At 39.4% G+C, this 11,204-nt stretch overlaps 1 protein-coding gene across 4 annotated transcripts in view; it reads right to left on the bottom strand.

The window, feature by feature from the left end:
* Positions 1 to 4,057: 4,057 nt before the first annotated feature.
* RRF (ribosome recycling factor, chloroplast precursor) overlaps positions 4,058 to 11,204 on the bottom strand; it is a 37,372-nt gene continuing 30,225 nt past the window's right edge. For 2 of the 4 annotated variants that reach the window (XM_087671722.1, XM_087671724.1), the window contains exons 5-14: positions 6,071 to 6,166; positions 5,824 to 5,921; positions 5,623 to 5,734; positions 5,364 to 5,405; positions 5,220 to 5,276; positions 4,953 to 5,003; positions 4,714 to 4,770; positions 4,595 to 4,656; positions 4,381 to 4,479; positions 4,058 to 4,289 (exon numbers count right to left, since the gene is read on the bottom strand). In XM_087671722.1, the coding sequence (XP_087527848.1) occupies positions 4,446 to 4,479; positions 4,595 to 4,656; positions 4,714 to 4,770; positions 4,953 to 5,003; positions 5,220 to 5,276; positions 5,364 to 5,405; positions 5,623 to 5,734; positions 5,824 to 5,921; positions 6,071 to 6,166 (609 nt within the window). In that variant the 3' untranslated portion in view covers positions 4,058 to 4,289; positions 4,381 to 4,445. The remainder of the gene's footprint in view (positions 4,290 to 4,380; positions 4,480 to 4,594; positions 4,657 to 4,713; positions 4,771 to 4,952; positions 5,004 to 5,219; positions 5,277 to 5,363; positions 5,406 to 5,622; positions 5,735 to 5,823; positions 5,922 to 6,070; positions 6,167 to 11,204) is intronic. The other 2 variants (XM_087671725.1, XM_087671723.1) reach the window with 2 other exon arrangements.

The raw sequence follows: 11,204 nt of genomic DNA, 5'->3' as shown, positions 1-11,204 counted from the left end.
ATATATTTGATATGTGTCTCTACATGAAGAAGATAATGATAGCCTTAGTATTTTGGTACTCTATGTTGATGGTATACTAATCTCTAAGAGTGCTCATGATAAGCCAAATGCTTTAACTCAACTCAAGAGGAGCTTTGAGATGGACATAAAATATGCTTCACATATACTTGGTATGGATATTATATGCAATCACTCTAAGGAACTCCTCTACTTGTCATAAAAGAAGTACATTCACAAGATACTTAAATGATTTAATATGCAAGTTAGTAAACCTATTAGCACCCATTTATCTAAGGTCAATTAGGCCAATTGTCCACAATTAGATGATAAGAAGGCCAAGATGGCCAAGATTCCATATGCATCCACAGTGGATAGCTTGATGTACGTCATCATAGCCACTAGACCTGACATATCATTTGCAACAAGAGTTATGGCTCCTTACATGGTGATACCTAGTTGTAACATTAGGATACCATAAAAGGTATCATGAGATACCTTAAGGACACTAAAGAATTTTGTCTTTATTATAGGAGCCACAATACTAAAGTCATGGATTACATTGAATTAAATTACACCAAGACATGCAAATTGTAGAAAGTCCATCTTTGGTTATGTCTTCACCTTTGCTAGATTCAAATTCTATGAGTACCAAACATTTCATAAAGCCAAATCTCCGAAATGTTGAAAGAGAACAAATAGGTACATTATCATTACAATAGATTCATCGTAAAAGAGTCCTATAAGAGAATTCAACAATGTGTGTGTGTGTGTATGTGTGTGTGTGTGTGTGTGTGTGTGTGTGTTCACTAAACAATGCTTCATGAGCGTGGATATCTTCTCTCTAGGGTCCACTAGACTCAAAACCACACGTGTAGACATTCCTTAATGTTGATGGCTAAGCCTCCCTCTTCCTTGCATATATCTTTCTAGACCTACACATAAAGACCAACAAAACAATTGTATATACTCATAGAGATGCCAAATGCATCTTGCACTACCAATCATAAAGTCTTGTATTATCATCTTAATTAAAATTCCACACACACTCCCCAGTCATATAACAAGACTTGCTCATCTTCTTCTATTGTTCTAACCTCAAGCGTATTTCTTGTTTAAGATACCAACAATTGACCTTTTGACATCGCAATATCCTCTAAACTTTTATTTGAGTTGGCTTCTATTTTCATTTGTTAACCCTCATATATGTGAGAGAGAGAGAGAGAGAGAGAGAGAGAGAGAGAGAGAGAGAGAGAGAGAGAGAAACAAACTACTCTATGCTTGCTTTCTTGCTATGGTGAATCTTGGTGATCCCTGTTGTATTTATGTATCAATGAATTCATGTGCTTCTGTTTCATCTTTATGATAATTTTTGCCCCTAATTTTTGTTATTGTAACCAAAGGTTATATGTTTGCTCCTTCTCCCAAGCAATGAATTTTTTGGAATTGTCTATAATTGTAATGAATTGGCACTTCAAGTATTGACATCAAGTTTCCTTGCACTCTTGCCACTTGGACTTGGCCTTGGGCCTATTCATATGCATCTTGCAATCTCATAACATTTCATATTCTCAAAGCCTATTCACATCCATTTCGCAATATTGTAATACTCCGTCTCATTAACATATGTTCACACACATTTGGGCCCTTTATGCTTAGATTATATTTTTAATTCAACTTCTATTTCCTCTTCATTTACCAATGCTCCTCCATATTCTCACCAAGATTCATTCCACTCAATGAGCATAATTACACTCAATGAAAGTTGATGAGCTTGGTTCATAGCTAAGGCCTTATAGAAGGTGGCCAATGAGCAAGGGGACACTCTTTTCACACACAACTAAACCCCACACAAATTTTTGACATTGAATTCATTCAAGAACTAGGAGCAAGAAAATGCATGGCATATTTGACCTCGGTCTAGAACAAGCTACGAGCTATTTACAAGCAATAACTTTCTATGAGAGTTGACAATCTTCAACGCCAACTCAAGTGAGACCATGTAATATTTCCTAATGCATCAAGATTGTCCACAGCAAAACAACTCTTGCCTCCACTTCATTGATCATTGGCTTTTTCTTACTTCAACATTACATTGCAATTGTCCTTAGGCTTCAAATAATTGCTCTTGGAGCAAAGAGACAAATCAACCTCCATTATCTCTATGCTCATCAAGCTTGTGTTTCATTCCCACACTTTGTCCTTCTAACCATACGTTTAAGAGAGATTATCTTCAATCGACAACTCTTAAATGCGAATCCATTGTAAGATAATCAACAAAGTATAATAAAGTTATGGTCTAGTTGTACCTAAAGTCCATCCATAAGATAGCCAACTCCCCTCATTGCAATAGGAACCATGGAGATTATTTTAAGCCTTGATTGCTCCAATGCGAAACATGTGTCTGATCAATTTCACAATGTCCTTTAAACCTCTATAAGTGGTTTCACTACTTAGATAACTAGAATGAACCAATTGGTTAATATGAGGACAAAAGTTTAAACATTTCAATTTGGCACATCCTTCATCAACTCTAATCATGCACCCTCTTAAAACGCCCATTCTCCTCAAGCATACCCAAAAATTCCAATCCACCACTACATAAACTCCAATCATGCTCCAACATTCCAATCCACCACAATTACATCAACTCCAATCATGCACCTCTTAAGACACTCACTTCTCAAAATTGTCTTGACAATAGACCTTTCATAAAGGAAAGATTCATCTAGCTTACAACTTGTTATTGTCAAGATGGAGAGAGAGACATCACTTGCTATTTGCCAAAAGGAAAGACATGCTACATACTATAGAGTTGACTAGAAAAACATTCAAAAACCAACATCCTTCATGCTACAAAAATTTAGGAAGCTAAAGCTACAAATATTGTTAACTTTTAAAGAACGTAGCCTTGCGCCAAATGCTAGATACCTCTCAAATGGTAAATAGGAACTACAAAGTGTAACAAGATTCCAATTTCGTACAAAAACCTACAAGTCACCAAGGGACACACGACAGGCCAAAGATATAAATAATGAGCCAATGATAGCATCCATAAATTCAATATCTTGATGCAAATCCTTCATATATGAATTCATTGTGACACAAACCTCTCAAGGGACTTTTAGTATGGACTCAATCCTAATCCAAATAATATTGAAGTCTCTACATACTATTTAGAGCTAAAAATATTAGCATCTTGCATTTCATCGATTTTATTGGCCTTTGTTGGGAATTTGGGAGGATGCCTAAGTGGAAACCTAAGAGACATATCATTGGTTAGCTCAGTCATTAATTGCACACCTACACCTTAAGGAGAGAGAGATTGGAGGCACTCTAGTGGTCCGCCATAACCAATGTGATTTGTGCATTTTCTCATGCTTTGGTGTATAGATTCCATGGCATCTTTTCCATTCATTTAGTTCACGTGTTACTGTTTTTCTCGTTCATCTCTTTCAATGTTCATCAATCATTTCTACTACCTTCACATGTATCTCATTCTCACATAAACAAGGTCGACGAGTATAAAAAGGGAAGGGATGCTGGGATCCTCGTGGGTAGAGCCACTTGTGTTCACATAGAGTGTTCATGCAATCATGGCTCTTGTCCCTTGAACACGCATGTGGTGCTGGTGGCCTAAGGAGGATCCTAGTTGCAATCAAGATTATGTTCATTTGGTTCACCGATTTTCCTTGGGGTCCCTAGGAAATGCCTAAATTGTTTCGTGGCTAATATCCCTTGACGACTTTTCAGTCGCTTCAACCCCGCCCTTTTGGGCTTTCAAGTGTGTGTTTTTTTTTAAAGAACGGGTGATGAAATGGCTAACACTCTCCTTATCTGGGTGTCTCAAGAAAGGGTGCAGCAATAAATCTTAGATGATATCCTTTTATTTTGGTATTTTTGGCATGATAAGTGCAGCAATGGTCTACTCATCTTGCACTCTCAGACCTGAATAACATCTGAGAGTTGAGGGAAGGGCAGCCTTAGAAAAAAACATCGTCCAAAAAGTGCACAGAACCAAACAAGCAACAGACTTGAGACATTGAGATTAAAAACCATCTAAAGTAAGAAACATCAGCTCAGCTGCATAGATAAAGCTTGAACACTCATCAGCTCAGCTGCTACCAAAGGTTGATCTTTGGGGAAGTAACAGATACTTTCCCATTACTTTTCAAGAAACTTGAGATTCTCAAAAAGAGACTCAAATCAACTACTGCTACAAACTTTCAGCCTCCTTAAAAGTGAACCTTGTTGACCAGCATGTCAGAGACCCACTTCAATATTGTTGCAATCTGGGCAGTAGTAACACAGACACTTTCACAAAAAGAGACAGGCAACAATCAGCATTTAATCATCAATACACAAAATAAGAGATTTGAGCACCTATCTGACGACTTCATGGCCATTGTATCAAGGCTCCTGGACGGCGAGCAATGCTTGCACTGATTCTAATATGTAAAATTCTCAGAAAGGCTCATCAAGCTGGCAGATAGTGGAAACTCAATTTAGTACCATGAAGGCAAGACGGCTTCACTTCCTTACATGAAGAATGACAAGAATGTAGTAATAATAATTTCTATAGACTACAAAACTTAACCTGAGAAAATAGGTGCAGTAGTAGTTCAGATAGTCAGCAGCTCCTGAATGTGCAATACATCCCTGGTCAGAAGTTTCATAAGTACTAAACCTGTATTGAGATAATTTCAAGCACTATACCTTCTCTTTCTGCTTGAACAACTCTTCAACCTTTTTTACATAGTCATCTGTTATTTTCTGCTGACATTAAAGGATAATAAGAAGCCTCAAGAGTAAGGGCTATTTAGAGACAGACCACCTCAAACTTGTGGTTCTAGCATCTACATGAATTTAGTTACCAAGTAAACAGAAAGGAGATTTAATCTGGTAGAACCTGCTTAGTGATCAAAACCAGATAGAAGAGGCTCAATTTACCATACCTGCATTGAGTTGGAAAGATCCTTTACATTAGCTGCAGAAATCTTCTTTTCCTGCCAGATCATAGATGCCAATATTTTAAGCCTTTATGCAAACAACTTGAACAAGCCAACTTACAATGCTCATTGCAGCTGGAGTTACAATGTGGATTCTCTGGCATCACAGTGCTTTGAAAGATGCAACAGAAGGCAAACTTAAAGCTGATTACAGTTACTGAAATGGAGGAAAATATTGCATAAACAAATAGCATATCAAAAAGAAAAAGTCACCTTTTGCAGCTTGTCATATGATTTTATTGCATCCCTTCGAATATTGCGGATTGCAACCTAGAGAACAGTCCTCTGTCACATAAAACAGCAAACCTATACGTGAACATTGAAAATTCATACTTTTTATAATGAGCATGAAATTACCTTTCCTTCTTCAGATAATTTTGATACTTGCTTGAGAAGATCCTGAAAATTTCAGACATGTCATAATTTCAGGCCGACAAGAAAAATGTTAATCACGAGTGACGCAAAGCAAAGTATGTCGATACAGTTGAAAGATCCTGAAAATTTCAGACATGTCATAAAATGTTAATCATGAGCTAGGCAAAGCAAAGTATCTCAATACAGTTAGAAACTGTTGACAATGAGCAACACATTATTGGGTGCAAATTTGAAATCTTACCTTTCTTCTTTCTGTTGTCAAGGGCGGAATAAATAGTCGAATAACACTTCCATCATTACTTGGAGTCAATCCAACATCCGACTTAGAAATTGCTCTCTCTATGGAGCTAAGACTACAAGTGGTGATATCTGGATGTTAGTAAAAAGTAATTTAAGATGTTGACACACATAAACACCCATGGGCTTTAGAAAAACTGCTTACGTGGATCTGTCAAACGGTTGTATAAGAATACTGCTGCCATCAGGAGTGCTCACTTGTGCAACACTGTTCAAGGGAACAAGGCTTCCATAACATTCCACCTGTATCCATGAAATATAATGCCAAATCATTACACAAATCATAATCCCAACAGAAATGTAATTTTCAGGTATTACAGCTTTCAACAAGTGAAAATGGAGTCCAAAAACACCACAACATATATTCAAAACAGGAGAATTAAAAAAGATACCTCAATCCGATCAAGTAAAGATGGACTAGCCCTCCCTGTCCGTATAGTATTGAAATTACTTTTTACAGTTTCTAGTGTCTTCTCCATTCGGTCTACCTGAAACCAAGCAACAAGCATACAAGGTCAGTCATGCAAGCATAAGTAACTTACTTCAATGTTTCTGTATTTACTTCAATCATCCATTGTTAACTAAAATGAGTGCAAAGTGAGCAGGGACAGGTATGTAGTCAGCTTGAAACCTGCTGTTACAAACTGAGCTAGAGCAACAATATATCATACTGCAGCTTTGACATCAAATGACTACTCTTTTACGGCCAGTGCTTGGAAGTGATCGATTATAGAAAGGTATGTTTCATTCCTAGATCATAGAGAACTTAATGGCTCATGGTAATTTTTCTCAAGGTAATCACAGTTCAACTTGTATAGTCTTTTCCATGATATTATACATCAAAATGTTTCCACACTGTGGATCTCTTAGATGATCTTCCCCAAGAGACGACAAGAGAAGACCTTATTCATGTGCTTTTTTTGCGGAAAAATGGTGGCTAATTATATTACTCAGAAGATGTTTACATGACATACATGTGCTCAAAAATCTAGCTTGTCTTGGTATATGGATTCCATTTCCCAAGTTCTCTGTGCAATGTTCTTTCTTTCTTGTGTTGTGCAGTCTACTACAGCAGTCTTCTACACTTCCATCGCTGCATCCATTTCTGACCGTTCTGTACAAGGTTGTGATGCATGACACAATTTTCATCATCGAGGCAAGTTTCGGTGCTGTGGTCAGCTTGGATGCACTACCCATCCAATAGGTATTGGATCCCACTGTAGAGCGCTCTGAGATGTGGGAGACCATTGGGAACCTCACAAGGTGGCACATTGTCAAATGACTTTTGGCGGCAAGTGCCTCTTAGTATATGGACCTTGGTACAGCTTTGGACTTCCATCATCTTTTGCTCATGCGGCAATTCTCTAGCTCACCAAGAGCTCCTCATCATTTTTTGCTCACACAAGGCGACCATGACATATTCTTCAAGATGCAAGTGGGTAGCCCTAGGTGGTGGTATACTCTTCCTCCATGGCTCATTGCCCTTAGTACAAAAACAACATGAGTCGCTAGTTGTGTGTGCACTAGCACCAACTCCCTCTCCCCAATGGAACATACTGTGGAAGTATGCATAGTGATACTATCTAGAGGAGGGAGCACCAACCTATAAATAGGCTACAAATATGCACAAGTTGGCCATAAATCTTGGGCCAATAAAGTACAAGCCAACCAACATAAAATGTACCAATCGGCCATACAATAGGCGCCTAAACCCTGGCAACCACATCACAGTGAAAAGAAATGTGCCCAACCTACTCAGACATACGCAGACTCACACATGAACTAATTATATCTGCTAACCCCCTCTCATGCACACGATCATCCTGTCACCAATGCCGCAAGGCATAAATGACCATGGATTTCCCTTCTTTGGCTAGACCACCAAAGTGTGCCCTCATGTAAGCTCCAACTAGAAACCAAAGCCGCTCTCTATCAAATAGCTCATCATGAACCTAGATGTCAATCCTAGCTCTAGGACTTCTAACTACCTGACTTTTAGTCAATGCATTAGGGAAATCCCTCTCTCTAAATCCTATGCACCTATATAGAAGTATAGATGAGGCTTGACCATCCCACCTCACCATCCTCTCACACTCCCTCTAGCACTGGATAGTTGTGAGGGATAACCTGCATCACTTGTACTAGCAAGCTGGAAGGAAAACCCCTACAGCCATCATTGGGACCGCATGGATGGAGCTGAACCTGAACGTGTAGATGATAAAGACTTGTCAATAGAGTCATCACCCTTCGTCATTATCTGCCCTTCTCCTTCCGCAAAGCTGCTAATATCTTGCAGTCCTTCTGGAGATGTCCCTTCTTGCCACAATAATAGCACTGAGACTTCTTCTTCTTCTTCTACTATATGTCACCCCTCTTTGATGTTGAAAAATGGGAGGCACCAAAAGAGAGCATCCTCACTAAAACCTAAATCTGAACACAACATTTCTTCTTCTGTATGTCACCCCTCTATGAAGTTGAAACATGGTAGGCACCAAGAGATAGCATCCTCGCTGAAACCTGAATTTGAACACAACACTTCTCCAATTTAATACTTTGTAGATTATTAAACAATATATGCAAGCTGATCTACAAAAACAGAATAAACAGAACCTATCAAAACACAGCCACCACAAAGCAAAACACAAAGTTTGCAGCCAGTAAAGACCACAACCAGCCTGAAAACACTGTCACCTAGCCCTACACAAGAGGAGAAAGTCAAATCGCAGAAGCTGATCACAAATACACATGCAGGGACAGCATTAAATGCAGTCATACTGCATGAAAACTGGTCCTCACAGCCTGCAAACACAAAACACACATTGCTGCAGGCTGGGTTAGACAAAAACAGGCTGAAGATTGGCAGCAGGTTGGTTTCCTAGGCTGAAGAACACTGGCAGCAGTTCAGGACAGGTCCAAGCAGCAGCAGACATTGTAAAACACAGACTTGCAGCAAAAGACATTAGAACCACAGGACCTAACATGGACATCTGATACCATGTCAAAAGCAGATGCAACAATGGAAGCATAGAAGACTGCTGCAATAGACTGCACAACACAAGGAATAAGAGAAGAGAGAAACACTACAATGGAAAGAAGAACACTAAACAAAGAACTCAAGAGATGCTCAGGAAATGAAATCCATATACCAAGATGTGAGACAACACAAAAACAATGTGAGTTGCTGGCTGTGTAGGCACTAGCACCAGCTTCCACTCCCCAACAGAACCTACTGTGGAAATATGCAGAGTGATACTATCTGCAAGAGGGAGCACCAAGCTATAAATAGGCTACAAACATGAACAAGTCAGCCATTAATCTCAAGCCAATTAAGTGCAACTTGACCAACATAAAATGTACCAGTCGACCAAGCACTTAAAACTTGGCAACCACATCACAGTGAAAAGAAATGTGGCCAGTCCACTAGGACATGCACAAACTCACACATGAACTAACTATATACTAACAAATAAGTGGCGGCCCTAGCTAACTACCGACCAAAAAAAAGTCCCGCCAAGATATGCACCCCATGTTGGGCACCACATGGTGGAGAATATGGCAAAGCTCCTCTCCAAACCAACTATGCTGCCTTGCATGACCAAATGCAAAGCTTTGGAATTTTCAAGTGCTGTAATGGGCAGCACTTGCAAACTCCATCTTGTTGCATCTAAGCCAACCAGCTCCCAACAGCCAAAGCCTAATGGGCAAAAAGCCAAAGGAAATATGACACACACTAAGGCCGTTAGCTATGCCACAAGTGCCAATAGAAAGTCTATATCCATGATGTTGTCTTTTGTTCAATGCCTATTGTGCAGCTCTAAAATGTAGTGTTTCACTCAAAAACATTTCACCTTTGGGCAGGTCCTAAGTGAAACGCCAAGTGAAATGGTTGAATAATAGATACGGGATAGTTTTCTTTATGAACAATCAATTCAAACTTACACTTTCATACCATGCAAATCCTTTCATGTGAACACATAATGTTTTCTCAGATGGTATCCTATATACAAAGTATGCAAAAACCCTAAAGAAAGCAAGAGAAAAAAAAATCCATTTAAATATCATGTTTCAAGCAGCTGTTTTGCCAAGGGTGTTTTGTGTTTCGGAGAAACATTTCAAGTGTTTCGGATGTCTTGTGTTTCAATGCCAACGAAACGCATTTCACCATTACCATGCCTGCAAGGCCTTTCCACATCTAGCCACCCAGTGTAGGCCCCTGTACCATTAGCTTACCCAATAAGGCCAAACTCTGGTACTCTAGGTCAATAATCCCTAGCAACCCCCCCCCGGGGGAGCAATGCCCGATGATACGTGCCCAAGCCACCTTGGCATAGGAGTCCCTAGACCCATCTGAACCGGCCCATAGAAAATTTTGCACCATGCAACATAGCTATACCACACATGATGAAGACAAACACTAAGGCCATGCCCGCAACAGAAAGGCGAACTATGCTCCAATAGGTCAGCTTCTGCTTGATGGAGTCAAGTACCAGAATGAATTGCTGGGCTGGAGTAATGTCCAGCTTATTCATATGCTAATCCTAACCTCTTAAGGTTTGCACTTAGATCTTACACCATGGGGTTAAAGTCACTTACATAGACCATTTTTGCTAGTGTCCCTCTCACATACATACAAATAACACTCATAACCAGCAGGGTGTTATGCCTTCAGAAGATATATCAAGAAAGGCTGTAAACAACCTTACCCATTGGCTCACACTGACTAAGACAATCCTGCAAGTTAGGCTTCAAAAAATAAGATGAAACATGAATTGATATTTTCCAAAGATTTCTCACCTAAATGGCTATGGTAAGGTTTGGTAACCGACCCTCTGACAGACTCTGTTACTGCAGCATATCTAGGCTTAGGTTCGGGTTCTAGAATCATTAAGTTTTTGGTTTGTAAAAGTTTCATTCTAGCATCATTTTCTCCTTATTTTGTATCTTCCCTAGGGATGTTAATACAGAAAATGATTAGGTAAACACAAACATAGGAAAAGAAAACAAACAAACAACTTTTTACCACTCCAGCTCATGTTTTTTAAAGACTAACAATGCACCAACTGTTCTCACTGTTTTTTGACTAACAATGGACCAACTGTGCTCACATTTTGACTACCCACTTGCATTAAAATGTTGAGCAGGCACTTGACTAAACAAAATCCAAATTTGGATTTTTCTTCTATGTCAGAGAAAATTGAGGGCTTTCCAGGAGGGATGATGAGCTGCTGGAGGTGAGTTGGCTGCCACCATCTCTTGTCCTCATGGCACTGTCTGGACAGATAGCTGGTGCAAATTTTGCTTGCAAGTAATCATGTCACAAATGCATGAACCCAAACTGAAACTAACATTCCAACACAAATATGATGGTGCAGACTGGGTAGTGAAATTTGCACGAGTCACCCCACATGTAGACTGGCCACTAGACTGTGGAGCACCAAGTTGGCCTTGAAGAGCACTATATGTCAATATCCAAGCTCATCCTATAAGTGGGTGCAAGACTCTGTGTAACATCCCAACGCACTGTGC

This window comes from Lygodium microphyllum, chromosome 29, assembly GCF_053477565.2.
Source record: "Lygodium microphyllum isolate KBCC chromosome 29, Lygodium_microphyllum_v1.1.10, whole genome shotgun sequence".
Taxonomy (NCBI): domain Eukaryota; kingdom Viridiplantae; phylum Streptophyta; class Polypodiopsida; order Schizaeales; family Lygodiaceae; genus Lygodium; species Lygodium microphyllum.
The sequence above is the reverse complement of the archived record's forward strand: the minus strand, read 5'-3'. Positions and strand labels throughout refer to the sequence as shown.